Source organism: Psittacula echo (genome assembly GCF_963264785.1).
Source record: "Psittacula echo genome assembly, chromosome: 2".
In the NCBI taxonomy this organism is placed as follows: Eukaryota; Metazoa; Chordata; class Aves; order Psittaciformes; family Psittacidae; genus Psittacula; species Psittacula echo.
The window spans coordinates 53,468,704-53,490,396 of record NC_137737.1 but is presented as its reverse complement, the minus strand read 5'-3'; the positions used below and the strand labels follow the sequence as shown (position 1 = coordinate 53,490,396).

Below are 21,693 nucleotides of genomic sequence, written 5' to 3'. Positions count from 1 at the left end.
TAGAATATTAAACCTGAATATGAAATACTTGGTCTTGCAAAACAAAATGAACTGTAGATGATTCATGAACCATATTGTTAAGAATTAAATTAGAAATTTCATCCAGGCATTACTGTAGATCAGAAACATTTGAATTCTTGGTCAGATAAACTTAATTAAAAACACACACTTCCACAATACTATGAACAAATGAATTACATCAAAGAGATACATTAATTATATTTTGGCTTTTAATTAATTCCTATTACCACACAACACTGAAGAGAAAGTTCTTTTCAGTTCATTTACATCAGAACCACAGCAATAATTATGTACTGTGACAGAAACAGGAAGTTCTAATTCTCCGTCATATTCTTGAGTTCTCAAAATTGAACAACACAGCTGCAAGTAAATTATAACAAAAGGAAACCCAGTGTCAGCAAGGAGATCTCACTAAATTATCACTGACTGTGTTTAGCTGCTTAATGCTTTATGAAATCTACTGCAATTGCAAATGCACAAAGCTGGATCTGAAACTTAGTATTTGATGTAATTTTAGGGTTGTGAACATAATTTAACCAGTTAAAAATATAGCTTCCCTCATTAAAAAACCTCAAACACAAAAACAGTAACAAAACCCAATCCTTGAAAAAGACTCTTTTTGATCTTTTTTCCCCAGCATCTACCACTACAACAACACACTTAGTAGTACCATGTAATTGAAAACAGCAAAAAAGCTGTAATACCCCAAAACGAACATATATCTGAAATCTGAACCCATCATGGTGCTTTGCATTTTTTAGTGTCATTTTAGAAAATCTCTTAAAACATCCAGAAAGATGATCACTGGTATCTTCATGATTAAAATTAAATACCACTAATTCTAGCATTTTCCATGGAATGCATCCTAAAATAATACTTATGGTGTAACAAAAACAGTAGAAGGTTATTATTTTCTGTTCAGTATTATTCTACAGACCATTCTCAACTCTTTACCTACCAGTGTAACAATATGTTGTAATGCCCTTCATTTACTGACTTCATACTATGCTTTCCAGTACAACTTGCAGTAGCAAAAAGTCCTATTTCAAATTTGTTTAACTCAGATACCTAGAATATACCCAATACCATTTAAATTATGCTTCCATAGAAAAAAAAACCAAAACCTATTTTCCTTGTGAAGATTTATTTCAAACTAGAAATACATCAGATTAGTCATTAATAAACTTACTGATAATGTCTTTTCAGACTACTACTTCAGAGAAAAGAAATATGAAAGATCAAGAAATATGACAGAAAAGAAATATGAAAGATTTGTGCTGCCCCCAGCACAAATCTGCAGTTTATAGGCAAGAGTGAAGAATCTGCATGTTCCATGGAGAAAACACTGCACAGACACAACTCTGAAGAAAGCACTGTAAAAACTTCATCAAGCTGGCAGCTACTAGTTAGTATCTCTGATGTATGAACAACTGAGTTTCAGATACATGTAGAAACCAATTTGGCTCTACTGTGGAGTAGTATAACAGAAACGGAACAGCATGAGAACCAAAACCCACTGGAAGTCAGAGATGCCAAGCTAGTAGAGTGATGGTCCTCTCACTGGGCTGAATGCAGATTTAAAGCTTCTCTGTAGCTGAAGGTATGGATAATACACTATCCTAACACACACTGTTAGTAGAACTGCACCTTATTGACAGTTCTTCTGCTGACACAGAAAAAATACCTTCTCCAAAGTGGAATAAGCTTGTACCAGCCAAAGCAATTCTTATCAACTACACCTACAGACTGATTTATACGTAGCTCCCCTTTTGATCAGAAGCTGGATTTTCTCCTGCTTTAGTTTCTAACCAAAGCAGTGATGGCTGCAAAAATGACAGGGGAAACAGGGGTGGTAATGACAGCAACACTGATAAGCACTGAACTGGAAGGGACTCATGAAGCCTTTCTAGCAGAATATAGTTTTCAGGGCTTGTGTCCTTTCACAAGGACAAGGTTTTAGTCCTTGCAAAGTATGAGTGATGTAGTGGCATTGCAGATACATCACTAAAGACTATTAAAAATGCAAACTACTAAGATCTAATATAGGAAATAATTTCAGATTATGCATAACTGTACTAGGCAGCAGAACTGAGTAATTATTCAAATATATTTTATTAGCAATTGTATTAACAGATTTTGAAGAAAGTTATCCCTTTCATTCAGCCTACTGCTCAGCACAATACATTAAATTTAATGGAAAGAAATCCAAATCAGAAACTATTCCTTTACATGGATTCCCCTGACTCCAGTGAAGTGTGGGTCTTATAAACTTGAGGAGCCATATATTCAGGATCCAGAGATGGACGATGGAATAATTTAAGATGGTACAGAATATTAAGAAAAATTATTTTTAGACATGCTTGTATACCGGGGGGGGGACACGGGACAACCCAGCGATACTCTAAAACCTTCCAAATTTAATTTCTTATGTTTGTTGCCTCTATTATATACTTTTAACCCTTTCAGAACACTCTCTCATACCTTATCCTAAGAATTAAGAATCTGAACCCTTAGGTAACACATAAAAATGGAAAGCATCATGCAATCTTCAGAAAAGCATGAAGTCATTAACCTAGAAGCCCCAAAGGCTACAAATGAATTGTCATAAGAACAGAAACAAAACACTAATTTGTCACACTGACATACTTTTCATATACAATTTTGCAAACACAAAATAAATTCTCAGAATGATGAACCATTTTCCACACAACTCAAACAGGGAGCAAGATGTCATAGAAAGTGACAGACTTGAGGATTCTTTTCCCTTATCAAATTTAATCCTAGTCAAACCACAACCATTTGTACCAGACAGCTTTTGCATGGTATTTGCTAATGTTCCAAAACCACAAAATTATTTATAACACCATTAAAAATACCAATCAAGAAAATTTCTCGCAGTGTAACAGAAACAGAGTTGTAGTGGGTTTTTCTATAAAGCCAGTTTAGGGAACTTTGTAACAGACTCTGAAACTACTAGCCAAAATAAATGGATATATGAGAATTATTAAGAGGTAAGTTAAAAGGCACAGCGTATGAGTATCTGCATTTGTAGCATATGCATGAGAAAATCTAACAAACTTTCTTTTATTTCACTCTAAGCATGAACCAGAAGAAACTTTACATCTCACGAGAGAACCTTTATCATGTCTGACCTTTCAATTACTTAACATGAAATTACTTCCTTGAAGAAACACACTACACACTCACTTCTGAGAATAAACGCATGTTATGGTCTAAAAAATAGGTGAGTTTAATGCATTATTACTGAAATTTTAACTATGTGCTTCATAAATATATAATGAAACACTCCACGTGCTTACCTGTCTCGATCTGGGTCTTCCGGGAGAAAACTTGCGCTTGGTGATGGCTGGTTTTCCCATGCCAATTTTTGGAGTAACTGATATGTAAGTTGTTGGGAGAGCACTTCCAGCTGTGGAAGGCAATGCTGGGGGCTGACTGTGCTGTACATCTCGTGCAGAATGCAAGTCTAAAGAAACATCTGGTGAGGAAGACACATTTGTCTTGTTTATATTAACTGATGGGGGAAGTGAGGGGTAAGTCTCAGCTGGCGATTTTATGGGTTTGTCTCCAACTGGTGACTTATTTGCAATGCCTTCATTTGCTGAAGTAGCTTCTACTTCTAGAAGAGCTGGTGTGTCAGAATTTTCATGTATTTCTCCTTTTTCTATGTCCTTCTGCACTTTTATTATTTCCAGTTGTTGTTCTACAGGGATACAAGTATCTCCTTTATTTTCAGACTCTTGTATTTCTGGCATCACAGTCATGGTCTCAGGTACTGAAGGCAGAGACCGAGAGTCTACTGTGGATACTTCCGACACCTCCACACTACCCTGTGGCAGCTGTGTCTCTTCCACTTGTTTGTCTAACTCCCGCTGTATTACAGCTTGAACACCTTCCATCACTTCCATCATTTTCTCAGTCTGACTGTCACCAGATGCTGGTGTCTTTTTAGAAGACATTTCCACTTCAGCTGAATTAATTTCAACAGAGTCTTCTGTTTCCAGTTGTGCAGCCTTTTCTTCTGGTGATATGCCTGTAACGAAGTACAACCACATTAAAGGCTCAGTGCGAAAAAGAAAACCTTACACGGGTATACCAGTCAACAAGTATACTTGGTATACGTCAAGTACACCAAATGCATATCACTTTACTTCAGTCAATTTAATATGTAGTTTAAAATACATTTCATAAATATCTTTCTTTGTACCTATGTTTATAGTAGCCTATGCTTTTAGTTCATTATTTTTCTTCCCTGGACACACAGCAGACTAAATCATGAGAGAGTAGACCCAAGATTAATTTTTGAGGAATATAATCACACATTTCCAGGTAGGCAAAAGAAAAAGCTTCTCCTTTTTAATTTCTGCATATTGAAGATGTATGCTAGCATAAATTAATGTATTTTAAGCAACTGTCCCAACACTTCTAAAAAGCAGACAGCTACGAACAAGATAAGTACAAATAAAAACCCAACATTTTCCTCCTAGCACTCTTTCAGACTTCAGGAAATGTAAACAGTTGATGCTGGTTTTTAATTTACTAATGTCTCATGGACTTCTTTCAAAAATATTTGTCTAGACTTCCTCTGACCCAAATCAAGCACCTTTCATGCACAACCTCCTTCATCAAGGAGTTCCAGAGTCTTATACTCATTCCATGGAGAAGAACCCTCTTCGTTCTCAATTTGGCTTCTCACATCTTCTTTTGATGGACCCTGATTCTCTTACAGGCCACTTACTTTCTACAGCGCTTGCACTCTTCTTAGAAAATTCACACTGCTACAACCTCCTCAGCCTCCACAGTTCAAAGCTTAGCATTTAATTATGAATGTGTCTTCACAGATAGTTTTAAATCATGGATTTTATAACACAGGATGTGATGCATAACAGAGTTATCAGTTGCAAGGTATTTTTTTTTTTTTTTTTTTTTGCTTTGGATTGAAATTCAGGTTTCTTGTTTCCCCTTACAGCAACTATCCTCCAACATCAGACGTGAGTGGATGGAACATACTGGAAAGTTCTTTGCCATTGGTATCTATCACTAACACATTAAGAGGACTTGATCCAAAAACCATTCTATTTGTATTCTTTTCTTTGGCTGTTACTTCATGTGTGATTAATAAGATTTAGTCCCACAACACAAATGATCAGCTACTGCAACACACCCTGTCTTGATGGGTACCATTTGTTTATTAAACAAATTATCTTTCCTTTACAAAGGGAAAAAAAGAAGAGAAGAAAACCTTAACCAAAGATACTTGTGGACTTACAACCTCAAAGTATATAAACTGGAGGGAAGTTCGACAGTGTGCCTCAAAACACACATGGGGAAATTAATCCAATCCAGTTATTTGCAGCTACAAACAAGAAAGACTTGAAAAGAAAGTGTGAGTGACTGCATTTGGATAGCAATAAATAGCCTTTTTTACTATAAACCTCCAGTGTACAAAACATTTAGCTATACTTCCAGCTTTTGGAGAAAGCCAGTCCCACCAAAAAAAAGTAAAACAGCTTTCTCCTATACAAATACTCTGGAGACTATCTTTGCCTTCAATAAAATGTTTCAACAAAAAAGTTAATACTCCTGTTTTAGAGTTCAGACACTACAACCGATGCAATTTGTCTCCTCCTGTTTTCCAGGCACTTTTTTCTCTTAAATTTATAAAGTACCACGAATCTTACTGAATGGAAAGAGGGTTCTGAAAGGTTCTCTGCTGGCACTTTCTCAGACTGAACTCTTTCTTACCATCTGCAACACATCCAATAGCTGATTCTTGATCAGGGCCATCACCAGTAATGGGTTGTTCCTGAAATGTCACATGTTCTCCACCACTTTCCACTTCCATTTCATTTGTACAAGCTTAAGGAGAAGTAAAGAAGTTTAAAAAAATTATGAGGTATTTATTCTATTACTTTGGAATCAGTAGCTGCTGTCACTGTTTGATATTTTGGCTAAAGAGAATGATATTTAATGATACGATAGCAGTTAGGACAAATCAGGTCAATGGGGGGGTTAGGAAGACAAAGACTGTCTTTTTCTCACAGACTCTGAAGCTATTTTATACCTTTCAGACAGTGAAAAAATGTCTGTAAAGCAATTATATATGCCTAATTGTGAAAATTTTATTGACACAAAGTCATTCACTTTTGCGTTACCTGAGCAATATTTTTATTTAAATTCAGGTCTGCTAAATTCTACAGAACTTGTAGTATGAAAACTTCAAATTTTTACACAAATACTACAATAACTTATGGCATAGATATGAGGATCCACCTACTTTCAGCACTTAGAACACTGATTTTCAACCTACTGTTCAACAACATGAAAACTGAATTTTACCACTTTAGAGCTAGGCTACATTAATGTGTGAGTTCCTCCTATTGAATAAAGGAATTTGCATGGAAAAGGCACTACGGAGACCTTCTTTGGCTGACAGTATCGTTACAGAGCACAGTAACAGGAAATACTTTTTTCCTTGTGTAAAGGCTTCTTCAGTTAAGGAAAGTCATTAAAACGCACTAGACAAAGTAGGAGCAGAAAAAATAAAGCATACAGTAAGCATTAACTCAAAAGGAACTGATCTTCCATGGATGTTAGCACAAAAAAGAACAATGAATGTAGTTTTCTGTTCAGGAAAGTATTTTTAAAGTCCAAAACCCTAGGAACTATTAGGTGATGCTACTTTTAGCACCAAAAAGCTGCTCTCAGACTCTGCCAACTTTAAAGTGATATTTTAACATTGAGGAAATTATAATTCAGATTAGCTCCAAATCTGATTTTCATGTACGAAAGTGCTCTCCTGGGCATAAAACACTGCATGACTGTACTGATGTAATAGCTCCAGATTATTCCTAGTAGTCCTGTTCTTCCCTGGGGAGAAGAATATGCTTGTCAACGCTTGTCAATGCTTCTACTAGCTAGAAATCCTAACAAAAGTATGACTTAAAACTTTAGTCTTTCAAATAAACTCGTTACTTATTCAAAAGGGTTTTCAGTAGAAGACTGGAATTTCTTCCAGTGTAAGTTTTGGATATGATTTGGACATCTTCCAAAATGTTCTAAATACACTGCCTGAGAGTCCAACAGCCTCTACTAACCTTTCAGAATGGAAGTGATCTTCAAAGGCTGAAGTTGCCACTCTTTCTAACAGGGTGCTCATGCTCATTGACAGAGTTCTTCTGCTCATTTACATACATTTACCTACTGTCAACAGCCCTTCCTCCAGGATCATCTTTTTCACCATTTCTTTACTGCTCACAAAAGGTATGCATTTAGGTGTACAGGATAACATCAAAGAGAATGGCTTGTTTACACAAAACACCAGCTTGAACACACGAAAATTAGAGCTTTGTTGTAGTCTAACACTTTTCCTTTCCAGGCAAAAACTATCAGGCTTTGGAAAACAGAGATACTTAGTGCAACTGAGCTATCAATTTCTTTTAACAAAAGATCAATGCACAAGCGTTGTTGTTTAAAGTATCAAAAATACACATGGCAGTGGTAGTGCCCTTAAATCTGTTAGATTTACCTTGCTTCAAAATTTAACCAAAACTGTACTTCTCTTAGGGTATTCAGCCTGCATGAGATAAGCTGCTATCCAACGGAGCATGTGGTATGGAATACACAAAGGCATTCGGTTACAAGTTCATTACACAGGTCTTGTGGATGACACACCAGACTCAGATCAAGAGATCCAAGTTCTCTCTGTGCTTCCTTACTGTTACTAAGTAATGTTTACACTTTTCTGCAACTTCCCTTTCCATCTTTTGCCTGATTTGTCTATATAGACAAGAATGTCCCAGAAATAAGATGACTAATTATATACTGTTTTGAAAAAGGACACCTAAGTAAAAACTTTTTAGCTAAATATAACTGTCCCTTGAAGACAGTCCAGCTTCCACTGCTGTGTCCTACTTGGACATAGTAAGATGAATGGGCACTAAGAGACTGACAAGTACCAAGAGGGAAATGGGAAAACTGGATGTCACCAGTAACATCTACCAGAAGTTGGTTTGTGCCTGGTAGTTAGGCACAAATAAATAAAACAGGCTGTCTAATGAACACATTTATGAACTGTATCACAGCTACAGAAAATAGGGAAGTTTGCAGCTACAGGGTGGGAAGCTGGAGCTGGAAAAGTTGAGACCCACCATTAAGGTGCTTACTTGCCCATGTTCCTCCTAGAAAGCCTGAAGCCAGAAAGCATACTGAGAAGACAGCTCACCCATGGACTGGTTAAGAAGCTGCTGCTAAATAAAAGAATGGATGAACTCCACAGAATAGAGTATGAGTGGATGGTGCACAAAAGACTTAGTGAGATAGATGCAGATATCTGATGTCAGGATTTTGGAAATGTAGAGATTATATTTGATTACCTGCTATACTGTCAGGTTCGGGAATGAGTTCAGAAGTGTCCATTACATCACATGATTGAGTCTGATCCCCTTCTCCTTGTTTACAAAGAGTGCAGATGTAATCTTTCAACTGAGACTCCAATTCACCACCTGGAGATCTGTCACATTCTACGTGAATCCACCTGGGGAGATTAATTTAGTGTGACTATGATTTTACTAAATCATATTTAATAAATAAAAAGTATCCTAGTAAAAATCAATTAAAAAATAGCATTGTTTTCCATTTCAATGGGAAACACGAAATGTCAATCAATGCTTTATTATGGAAAATTTTAGAGAAATAAGCATGGCATGTCAGTACATCAAGCAATGAACAAATGTATACATGAAGACCTAAACTGTCACTAAAACCTATTGGACGCTATGACATATATGGAAATATCAAGACACTGCACAGCAAGATATAATAGCATTTAATATGAAACAGAATCTACATTTTTAAAAGCTTTCCAATATATTATTTCTTATTATTACTGGCATAGCAAAACCAAAAAATCAAGCCAAGAACACATACTTGAATTTCCTTTTAGAAAACAGACTACTGCAAACAAGTCTTGAAAAGTTAGGATGGTGACTCTTCTAGTCTGCTTACTCACAAACCACATTCAATGCAAGAAGCAGCAGCACATTATTTCTCTGTTATTATTTCTCTGTTACATTATTTCTCTGCTGATACCCAGGACAATGCCTCAGGCAACTGCCAAGTACTACTTATTTGCAAAGATTAAAATAAGACTACCTACTATTGCTCACAGTATTTAGGGATGAAGGATAAAGATGTTGCACAACAAAATACTATAGCACTGTACATCAAACACAGTCTACACCCTTCACAGAAATGCATCACTGTCACACAGCTCATCGTGGGCGTCAGGCATTTTAGTACAACTAAGCAAAAATTAAGATGCTTACCTTTTGCACATGTGACAATGCAACATATCTTTCTGGAAGTCTTGGAGGCACAGTTTTTCACAGAAAGGACAAGATAAGTTGTCTTGCTGTTGGTAACAACTGTCACATACCAAACAATTATGGTGCCACTGACAACTTGTTCGTGTGCCACACTCAGCACATACTCTACAGTTCTAGAGATCACAAGAATTTAGTTATTAATTATGGTATTTGACAATGTGATAGAACTGCCATTAACTGACAATTTCCTGGTTTGAATTAAATTAAATAAAGTTTCTGTCCTTGACAACACTAATAAAATATCCAGGATCTGACAAAAGAGCATGAAGAGCCTGTGAAACAGCAACAACAGCTTCCTTTCACTACTCCCTGACCCGAAAGAGTATTTCTTATGAGACAAACAGGTTTACTTCTCATCTCATCCATCTTATGACTGTCTTAAACTATGAAATTATATACACCTTATATATGGGGGACTTCCCTTGTTATGATGAAACTGATTTTTTATTATTACTTACACATACTCACAAAGTTACTGATAAAACAAATTCATCCTGCCCTCTTCAAGTGCAAAGGAACCTCTGAGCAGCAGAACCACTATTCTAGTAATCAAGAAGTAGTTACATAAGAGCCTTCAAGTAGGATTACATATACTACTGCACAGGTTTTAGTTTACATTTTAATTTACATTAGATCATGAGAGCAGCTGTCATTAAGTGAAGGTTATCCACTCCACCTGGATTCTACACCTCTCTTTTCGCCTCTGGGGATTGATTTCCTGTCCTGCATAGGCTAACTTCAGCCACTGCACTGACAGCTACTTTCACAGAGCAGCTGTAGAGCTACATGATTACGTACAAGTGGGATTCCTCCACAAATAATACAATATGTTACACAGCAACAGCAGTCTGCCATACACCTAGAACAGCATAATGTGGGTAACAAATCTGGGCTCCTATAATGACAAGGAATTATCCTGAAACCCCTTTCCAACTTACTTTACATTTCCAACCATTTGTTGGTACAGCGTCCATAACTGGTTGTAGACAGAAAGTATGGTAGCCTTTGTCACATGTATCGCACACCAGCATCTTGTTGTCTTCCCCAGAATGCCTAAGAAAAGTAACAAGTGGTTAAAAAAAAATCATTCAACCAAGCCATAACAAAAAAAATATTTAATAAAAAGCCTAAACAGGAAGACACATAGCTGAGCACATGAAAACATATGAATGTCATTTACAAATAGCTCCAAAGAACATGCCCTCAAATTCATATTTAAGTAGGAATGAAGACCACTATGCTTACTTTGACAAGTGCTGAGCCTTGTGCAGCCATTCTGACTCGTAGAAATCATCTCACTTTCATTTACACATGTGTAGGCAGATTTAACAGCTTTTCTGTACTGAATTCAATTCCAAATCTGAAATATGTACTTTATTTCTTTCTGAAGAGAACATGCAATTGTGCTTGTTCTTAGAGTCTCACTGTATTTTTCTCAAAGAGAAAAACCGAGCCATCACCTCTGACTACCAGAGCTCCTACAATGTCAAACAATGACTGCAAGAGCAAAACAAACATTAAAAGAAGATATTTTAATTTTCCTACAATCCTGTATTACAGAGTTCCACCACAAATTTCACTGATAAAATAAATTTGCAGAGAATGAGATGCATAGTTTGGTAATATCTACAGGGACTGTATTCTGCCTTAGTTTAAATAAATTAATTCAATAAATAAGTATGCAACAAGATTTGCCTTGAAAAACTTCACAATATATGACATTACACATATTAGATACTACTTCATTACCTGGGAGACCCAATTATTTTAAAAAGCAGTAAATGCTCTCTCTTTGCATGGAGATATGCTTAAAATGCTATTCTTCAACACTGGAATAAAATTGCCATACTGCATGAAGCAACAGGTGTGAAAATATCACATTTTCTTCCAGTTTTCCATAAGAGAGATGGTTTGCTAGCAAATACTTTAATTACCCAGTTTAATGTTTGTAGAATGTGCTTCCCTATTGTAACTTCCTTGCTGGCATTTGCTATCAGCAGCATGTGATCAGGGAACAATCTTCTTTAAAGTGGGTGAATGAATGTTAGCAAATACCAAGTATTCTGCTTGGAAAACAGCACAGCACTGTCTGATCAGGTACACGAAGCAGTAGTGAAGTGGCTTTTTCCCTTCATATTGTCCCAGCTGATCTGACTAAAGCTGAACAAAACTCATGCTTCTTTTCTAGTGACCTCTTAAAAAAAACAAAAAGAAGCAAGCAAAAGAACCCTGCAGTGCCCATCAGATTAAGTTATATGAGAACACGCGTAAAAGCACAGTATTCCAAGTGAACCCTTACAATACCGCAACAATTCTGTTTTGTTCTCTCAGTATTTGTCCGCTAACAATTTAATCATGGCCACTCATGCCACCTTTTTTTGATTTGTTCAACTAAGCCATGTTTTTGTTTTCATAATGACTCATTAACTGCCTCTGAAAGATATTACGAAATAGGAGAGGGCCTAATGCAGGGGACCTACACCCAGTATGTAGTATATGCACAGCTTAAATATCTGCTAAGTAAGAGCAAAGGTTCTCAGACTGTAAAAGCATTACATTAAGCTAATGTGTTCATGTTGTAAAATTGAGGAAGATCTCCCTGTATGAAGGAAGGAAAAAGTCAGAAGGTTCTACTGCTCTCCAGAATCTGTCAAGATAATAGCAACTGCTATTGGTTATAACGCACAGGAGTTCCAGCTCAGCTCTTCTAGAACAAAGCTCCCAACGCAAGGGTTTGTTCAACTACTTCATATGATATCATAACAGATATATCTGGACAAATCATCTATGCTTTTGGAAAAAAGAATGGTTAATATAACAAGTATTTTAGAATGACAGCACACAAATCTCACACTGTCCTCCTCCACGACGTGTAAGTCTCACTTACCTGCAGTTCTGGCACACTTTGCAATCAGGACACTGCCAACCTGCTCTTTTTAAAGGTGTAACTTGTATGTCCAGGCACATCCCATGGTAGTGCTGACCACAGGTAGTACAAAAAAGCTGATCTAAGAGGTCTCCAGGGCTGTCGCACACGGCACAATTTGCTTCTTCCTTTGCTACAAAGAAAGATTTTTTTCAATTGCTATTTCATTCGAAATTATGAACAATTCACTGAAGCCAATGCAGCCAAGAAATTCATTAGCAGTTCTCATGCATACAAAACTTGATCATTCTTATGAAATTCAAATTTCATTAATATAACAATAATAATAATTTAATAACAAGTCCTTTAATTTGGTTTTTCAATATACTCAACTAATCTCATAACAAAAGTACATTAATGTTAAACCTTAATAAAGTCTTACCAGAAGAAGTAGTTTTGTTCTCCATAAGATAAAACTCGGAGCGTTAGGACCAACTCTTCCTTGGAACAAGTACAAAATAAAGTTTCTACCAGAGCTAAACCTATTCTTTAGCTGAAGTGATTGCATAATGTTTGCTCTAACTTGAATTTGGGCAAGAAAGCAAGTCTACCAATTTGAACTAAAATCAGACAGAAGACAAGCCTTATGAGAAGCCCTTCCCATGATCTGTTATTAAAAGAAAAAGAAGAAAAATGCTAACTTTGTTGTGCACCACTCTTAGTGTTTAAACAGAGAAATACAAACTTGGATCTTTCTTATACCTGAACATCAGTGAATTCTTGGTTACATGAACTGGGAAAACAGGTCTCAACAAATGCACTCTGAAGCTGATACGACCACAAAGCAATCAGTTTTCATGAAACCCGGTATTAATTGTGTCATTTGAACACTGTGCACTTACATCTTTCGGGAGCCTGATCAATATGGTCTGGACAAAGGAGGGACAAGTTACTGAAATCCTGAAATGTGCCTGCTCCAGCAGCACAGGGGTAATGGTACATCTGGGTACATTTCTCTTCACAGCATTTGATAGTGGCTCCAAGGTGCTTACAATATGCACATCGCTGAAAAACAAACATAACAGAACATTTAAAACTTATTTTTTCTTGTAGTTTTTCACAGCCAGGTATGTTCCTCAGACTCATTTAACAGACAAACACCTCGGCCAGTAGAAGGCAGTGAATACTGAGGAGAAGGAAACTAGTGGACTGCGCCTTTCACTGGCTCTCCCACGTCCTTCCAACTTACAATGTCTAATGAAACCCACCCTAAATGCACTCTGATGACTAAGAATCTTCTTGTCACAGACAAGCATTTTTCTTCTATGTAACTTGAGCTATGCCTTCAGTAACAACGCCTGGAGACTTAGTAATAAAGGCAGAGCACACTACCCTGTCAATAGGTTGTAACCAAAAACCACATAGCTCTGAGTTGCACTGTAAAACACAGACACTGTAATCAGAAATGCAAATGAAATACCATGTTTTACTCAAAATCTTACTGACATTATACAATTCTCTCTGGGATGATAATGTATTACATAATCTAGCACTTTATTCTTATATCTCCTCTCAAGGCTACCCAAATATCACCACCAAACTTTGAGAAGTCATAAATAAGCATGATTATTATTAGAGATCATAGTCACTTTGGTTAAGAAGTAATTTCTCAGAAAGAACTGCCCAATAACCCTCCAGTTCTCTAGTCAAGAGGGAACAGATTCCATCAGTTTGCTTGTAAAATATCACCCACACCTCTCTGATTCAGTTAATCAGTCTTTTTTCTTTCTTGGATTCACTGCAGTCCCTGAAGCACTGTAACATGTTTTTGCACTTTTTCACCAAGGCAACAATACTTTTTAAGGCTAGAGCACACCACTGTAAAAACAGGTCAGTGGCTCACAGGAAGGCATACATAACATACAGCAACTGAGCTTGAGGACCCTCATTGTTCCATAATAAAAAAGTAATACTAACACTGGCATGTTTGATTACTAGGTCACGTGATAAGTAACAGCCAAATGTGAACAGAAACCAAAGATTTGCATACTGCATCTGCTTAATTCTTAGGACACAGACAATATTTATTACCATAATTCTTCTCCATTTCAAAGCCTGGCATGAAATTAGGCATGAAATAGTGCTACTACAAGTCCATACATATCAAAACCAGCCCATACGAAAATACAAACCATGAAGCTGCCTGTTAACAGCTATATTGATATTCTCAAAACCAAATGAAATTAACATCTTCAGCAAAGTATTTGCCTGCACCACAACTCATGGACAAGAAAAAATACTAGTTTATGCTAGACATAACTGCAATGCAAACAGACAAAATGCTTTGGCACAGAAATTAAAGTGGGTCACTAAGGATAGCTACTGCCATGGTTCTGTGCTACTATGCTCACTTTATTCTTCAGATCTGCATGACATCTCACCCCTACCCATGTCTCTAACACATACTAACAATATGGAAAACATGTAGGTTGTTACTTTACCAGTCCAAATGCAGAGATGAGAGGGGAACAAGATAAGCAAACAATAACATGGAGTTCTGAGGCAGATGAGTATGTTAGCAAATTATTACATCTAAGAACTGGCCACAAAATCAAAGACATGCAAGAAACTCATTTTAGGAAATGTTATATTTAGTAAACACGATGCTGTAGAAAGTAAATCCTGAACTTAGATGTGAAATCGTGAAAACATAGCCCAAACCTCCAACTTCAGCAACTGCAGCTACACATTAAACAGCACACAGTCCACTGCACTGTGTTGTACTTGACACTCCTACAGCCTGTTGAGATGGCCCAGATCCTAACTGAGGCCCAGCTCTTACAGACCACACATTTCTCAAAGATATTACTCAGTCAGAAACAACGGATATGGGAACTCGGGAGGAGCTGAGGTCCAAAACATGTCCCTCAAGAAAGTATTCACCAGAGATTTTGTTCGATCCTATGATTAATCCTTAATAATTACCTAATTGGGAAAGAAAATTATGAAAGACCTGCAACCACTCAGAGAATTAACATTTACTAAAAGCTGGGAATAACGGATTAAAAAGTAATATAAATTGCATTTTTTAAAACCTCACATCTGTTTTCCAAAGCCATCAATCAACACTGGTACATAACGATTGTAAAATCATAATATACCTTTTCCCAAATGCTATATGACTACATGATGAAATTATGAGAAATGAGCAAACTACAGGATTACTGCAAAGCCTGAAAAATGTTGATGTTGATTTAAGAAACCATGTAAAGATGCTGGAAGAAAAATGGAAACCCAAATTACACGTAATTGAACCCTTCAAACCCATCTGCTAAACTGCACTGGCAATGAAAAGCATTTGGCAGCTAAGTAAAACACACACTTTAAAAACAATGTGGTATATATCATCTGAAACAAATAAAAAGCACAGAATATCAACATTTGCTGGATTTATAAGAGAGATAAAGCAGTCTGAAGAAACAAATGCCCTAAGGGACTTTTTCTGGTAACAGCTGTTGATGAGAGGAGTTACTTTTCCAGTACTTTTCCAGAAGCCAATGCTTCTCTGAAACAAGGCCACATGCTATGGTCCCGGAAGTACAAGTATACAGCTTTACAGTTAACTGACCTTCACAAAGAAAGGATGTAAATAGCAAAAGTATATTAATTCATATTAAAAAACCCCAAAAAGCTCTGCTAAATAAACTCAGTAACTAATATTACTTTACTACTCTGTTGCCAAAATATGGCATCAGGACAGTAGGAGGTAGAAGGAAGGAATAAATCATATTGCCCATGAAATGCACGTCTTCACCATACCATATGAGGACAGTAACAGACACAGAAACAGTACAGACTCTTCAATTTCATTAGCATGAGCACAAAATAAGGCGTTATGTGAAGGGGGTGGAAGCTGAATTCAAGTATTCCAAGGGTAGGTATAGGAAAATGGTAAGCTGTCAAAGCAGGCCAAACACTGTTTTGTTCATGAATCAAATAATTTTATAGACCTGTTCTACAGAAAAAAAAACTTCAGAAGGTGTCAGAAAGCTACAGAAAGTTCATTACTTATTCATAGTACATTCAATAAAAAAAGTCACTAAAGAGAGTCAACAGACTTTTCCCACTCAAAGTCCTTCATTGGTTATGAACTGCTTTCTCCAGGAAGTGTATCTGTTTATAGCAAGAAAGCTCCGATCCCATCCATACTTCTGCTACTTCTTACTACAGTAATTTCAATCATTTAAAACTGTCCACACCTCCTCCTACTTGGTCCTTTTCACCTTTTTCTTTTACATCTGTGTTTTTGGCTTTTTTTCATAAAGACAGAAAAGGATCTCAATTTAAAAGCAAACAGCTATGCAGTCTTTCAGATTTCATTTTAGAATTCCTTTTATTCACTAATCTTGCTGAATCAAATACGATGTTGTTACATAAATACAGTGAAAGAAGATGTAAGTGAATCAACAGAAAAAGTAAGAAAACCTGAACAATCGTCTCCTCTCTTTTCTAGCTGCATGGGAATACATCCTCCATAAAACAGAGTAGCGGAAACCACACAGAAAATTTCCAGGAAGACAAAAACTTGTACTGCCATGCTAATGTCATAACTGCACCAAAATCAACTGAAGAAAAAGGCCAGTTCTGCCTGTGGCTTGGAAACTCAGCTGAACGTCACAAATGCTACTGGCTTTAATGGAAACAGATGGACAAACTGTGAAATGATGACAAGAGAAATAGGTTACTGTCTACATCTTTCTAACTTTCCTACATAATTTACAAAAAAATTAAAATCACAAAATATGTATTCAAACTTTACATCAAACTTTCTGATGCTTCATGCTTTTGATGCAGCCAACTGTATCCCACACTGCTTCAAAAGAAATGTGACCAGCAAGTCAAGGGAGCTGAATTCTCCCCTCTACTCTACTCTTGTGAGATCCTCCCTGCAGTACTGCATTCAGCTCTGAGGCCCCCCCGAGAAGGATATGAAGCTGTTGGAGTGAGTCCAGAGGCCACCATCAGAGGGCTAGAGCACCTCTCCTACAGGCTGAAAGAGCTGGGCTTGTTCAGCCTGGAGAAGAGAAGGCTCTGGGGAGATTTAGAGCAGCTTCCAATAGCTAAAGGGGCTGACAAGAAAGCTGGAGAGGGACTTTTTTTTACAAGGGGATGTAGGAATAGGACAAAGGGTAATTACTTTAAATTGACAGAGGGTCGATTTAGATTAGATATTAGGAAAAAATTCTTCACTATAAGGGTGGTGAGGCACTGGCACAGGTTGCCCAGAGAAGCTGTGGCTGCCCCATCCCTGGCAGTGTTCAAGGCCAGGCTGGATAGGGCTTGATGCAACCTGGACTAGTGCAAGGTGTCCCTGCCCATGGCAGGGGTTTGGAACTGGATGATCTTTTAAGGTTTTTTCCAACCCAAACCATTCTACGAAGTACTCCAAAACTCAGTGCAAGCTCAAATGAAGAGCTGTGTTTGCGATAATGTAAGATTTTATCCAGATAGTACTTAGAACAAATGAGAGGTTGCATTTTATCATTATTTTACCGACTGTAGAATTATTTTATAGTATTACTGTCTCAGCAGCAATTAACAACTTGTAGAAGGCACACATGAAAGGCTAAAATATGGACTTTGAATAAATACTTAGATGTGAGCTGATTCATGCAGTAAGGCTTTCACAGATTATGAACTTATTTATCTTTAGAAAGGTCAGTTGACAAAACCTACGATAACAATAAGCAATTTTAATCTTATGCTAGTGTACTCAAAAACGCACACAAGCCATCTGTTGTTAGTTAAACAATTTAATGTATTACCTGTAAGAACATATTTCAGACTGTTTAGCTACAGAAAACTGCCATCATAGAAACCTGTAACTAAAGAGAAGTGGACCTTGACATCCTGTCATTAACAAGGCCGCAAAGAAATTTTAGTATAAACAGTGATTAATGAAATATGTTCTCTGCTAGTTCTGATAATCTACATTGATTACTCCCTCATGTAGAAAAAGCTTTATATTGCTTATAGACACTAATCAGCATTAGCTCCTCTAATGTCAAATACTGTTCTCAGAACCATAAAGTGTTTAAGAGCACAACATAGTAAGATGGCAACATAAAAAGAATTAACGGCTTTTGATTGAACTACTGATTAGAAAAAGTGCTAAATAGCATGTAATTCCAGGAGTGCTGGAAATTACCTTTTAATTTTTGGATTTTGTATTAATCATGTCACTAATGTGGAAATTACCTGAATTTGTAGCAAGCAAGTCAATCAGAGAGCATTTATATTTGTTCCCCAATTTTTAACATGTAAGACATTTGAAGAAATTAAAATTCAGATTTTTTATAACTGTAATTTAAAACTACAACATTCTTAACACAGACAGCATGTATTAAAACTTTACCACAGTGTCCACTGCATGCTCTGAGTTCTCTGAAGTAAGCTTAGAAAACAATATATTACAACTGTAGAAATAAACTATCAATTTTTGCTTCTAAGACTATATGAAAAGACATGAACAACCAGAAGAGATGCAATTTGGCCAAGCTCAATGTATGACTCTGAAAGACTGCCTTCTAATGCAGAACTCTAGACTAGATACTCCACCTGTCCATGATCTGCCCAGTTACATACAGAAGTAAGGAACAAAGGTAAAAAGATACAAGTGGTGACAACTAATGCCACTATCAGTGACTCAAGACATGTCATCAAGGCAGAAAGCAGAAGTGTGGAGATTTCAGGCTGTACAAGTCACTCCTTTGTTTCTCCTTCCTACTAGTTGCCTCCTTTCTTTTTTCATCTTTACAAAAATTACACTAAACATGGTCTTGGTTTCAAGGTATCCAAGAAGTGGGACAATAAAGCATTCGTTCACACTTTTGTAATAACTATGATAGGTTAATTACCTGTAAGAAGGAAATTTGCTAATGAAGGTAATATTTTTTATTTGAAACCTCAAGAAGGTAGAGGAAAACACGTAAACCTCACAGTGCACAAATCCTTCCTTCTATAATCTGCAGTGTTCCCAAACCCTGTCTCTTCAGAAGCTCCACAGGAGGGGTCTGTGTGCCTTGAAGTTGTGTTCATCATTATATAAGCTAGTGGAATAATCATATGCATATAATTTCCTCCACAGACTCTGTCTTTGCTGCTTTTTTTCACACTTCCATGAGGAAAAGCACTTTTTAAATTCACCTCCTTGCCTTCTAGACTTAGGATAATGTAAATGTTTTGAGTGAGTCTAAGCTTTTCCACAGCCAACTATTCCCTTAATTCCCATCTAATATCCACCATGACAGAAAGGCACACACAATAATGTTGTTTAATTAGCAGGTCAACAATGAGAAGGTCAATGCTTAATGTAATTTAAACTGTGATTACTAGGCTTCAGCATCAGCAACTTCAGGACAAACAAGGCAAGATCAGAAATCATCAGCTTTAGTTTAAGGATGCCTTTTGGCAGGCTTGGAAAACAATCTATTGTGCCAGTTCCATTTGACTCATGCTTGGAAGGTTCAAGAAATGTGTGTAGACAATTTTTTTGTTGGCAGAGCACAGGCTGAGCTACCAATTGTGGGAGACTTGAAAAAAAATAATTGGGGGGAACACTGCTACATGCTTGTTGTTTAATGATCTTCTCGAGGTATCTGTTACTGGTCACTGTGGAAGATACTGGGATTAAGTCAACTTTCTGCTTAATTCAGCAAATTTCTTACGTTCCTAAATCACATAGAAGGACTCTGAAGTAGCTTAAGCATTCTGAGGGTCATGTTTATGCTACAGATCCTCTGTAGCTACCACAAGGCTGGCATAACTATATCTGCAAAGGCATTTAACAGAAACTCTGAAAGGAGAATTTACTGCTGATACAGACACATTGTGTTTCCAAACAACACAAGGCTTGGGATGAGGACATCTAAATTTTGTGTCTATATGAGCCAAGTGTTTAAGTTCCCATTACACTTTAATGAAGACTTAGGCATTTTATCGAATTTACTTCATCACAATTCAGCTGACCAAACAGTGGGTGTCCATTTTCAGGCACCACTGACAATACTGGACAGATCTCCACTGCCTATAATTGGAATATAAACACAGCTCACATGTTGACACATCCACAGGGAGGTCTAAATTTAGATGAGACAGTCTTGAGCCTAGAATATGTTGACAAAAGTGCTCTATTGGTATCACAGTTAAGTCCACACCAAAGTCAGCATCAACAAAACCCATCAATGAAGGGTTGTGAACGGATACTGCTTGCAAAGATTTCCAGATGAATACTGTTCTAGTCATGTCAGGCTTCTGAATGATAAAAAGTTGGGCTAAAAGTTCATGAAAAACATACTTAAATTCTCTTCAATACTTTTGCAACAGTTAGCCAAAACTTTCCAGCCATTTCTGAGAAAAGTCAGTAAGAAAAACATTTTGCTCATCTTAAAAAACAGCCTCACTCACAGGACGTACAATTTGGCAGAAACTTTAGTGTGGGGGATGCAACTTCTGCCCCTACCCTGCAGATCTATGCAGATGTGACCAAACTTGAGAAAACTATTTTTATTTTTCATATAAAACACTTCCAAAAGTTTATCGGGGGGGGGGGGGGGGATGATCATGGAAAAATTTACTTTCATTGATCATGACCGATCCTCTCCAACTTCTAGCACTGACTGGACTATGCATACCTTCCGCAAAGACTGCTTCAGTCTGACAAGGATTAGAAAGAGGAAGTCTGTAATAAATACTCTAAGCCAAAGCACAGTAAACCACTGGAATGGAAAGCAGATGTGCCTAAGGATCTTGATACTACTGTCACTTAAATCGTCTGGGGAATGAGAGTACCCAGAACACAGGCAGAGGGACAACTATGGGTCAAAAAGGCAACAGGGACTAACTACACTGGGTAAGCAGATGAGACTGGGAGGAAAAACCATGGATGGAGATGGGATGCTGAGGAAGGGCAGGGATGACTCTTCAAGGGCTGATGATGACCTGCAAAAGTTCTAGTTTCACTTCTTTCATAGAGCTCCTTCATGATATTGAGCAGGGTAAACAAAGTTTTTAAGTTTTTTAGTCCTAAAAGTTACTGTTAAAAGCTTGCATTCCCCTCCTTCTTCCCCCCCAAAAAATACAGTCTTGACTTCTGCAAAGATTGTGCACTCAACTCCAACAGAATGAAGAAAGAACTGCTGTATCTGCACAACTTTTTTAAGTAAGTCTGAGTATTTTTTAAACTTGCTAATTTGCCATCCAAGTTAGATATTAGATATTTTTAAATTAAAAAAAGAAAGATAAAGTAAAAGAAATAAAGAAAAAAAATCAGCTTCTCTTGGGAAAAATGTAGCCTAAGATGTATCTGAAGGGGGCCTACAAGGATGCTGGGGAGGGACT

General features: G+C 37.0%; 1 protein-coding gene across 21 annotated transcripts in view; it reads right to left on the bottom strand.

Moving 5' to 3' along the window:
* KMT2C (lysine methyltransferase 2C) overlaps positions 1–21,693 on the bottom strand; it is a 197,699-nt gene that overhangs the window by 78,435 nt on the left and 97,571 nt on the right. For 20 of the 21 annotated variants that reach the window (XM_080610019.1, XM_080610008.1, XM_080610016.1 and 17 more), the window contains 7 exons: positions 13,197–13,359; positions 12,316–12,487; positions 10,367–10,481; positions 9,369–9,541; positions 8,418–8,578; positions 5,788–5,901; positions 3,342–4,075 (listed from right to left, as the gene is read on the bottom strand). In XM_080610019.1, the coding sequence (XP_080466145.1) occupies positions 3,342–4,075; positions 5,788–5,901; positions 8,418–8,578; positions 9,369–9,541; positions 10,367–10,481; positions 12,316–12,487; positions 13,197–13,359 (1,632 nt within the window). The remainder of the gene's footprint in view (positions 1–3,341; positions 4,076–5,787; positions 5,902–8,417; positions 8,579–9,368; positions 9,542–10,366; positions 10,482–12,315; positions 12,488–13,196; positions 13,360–21,693) is intronic. The other variant, XM_080610014.1, reaches the window with a different exon arrangement.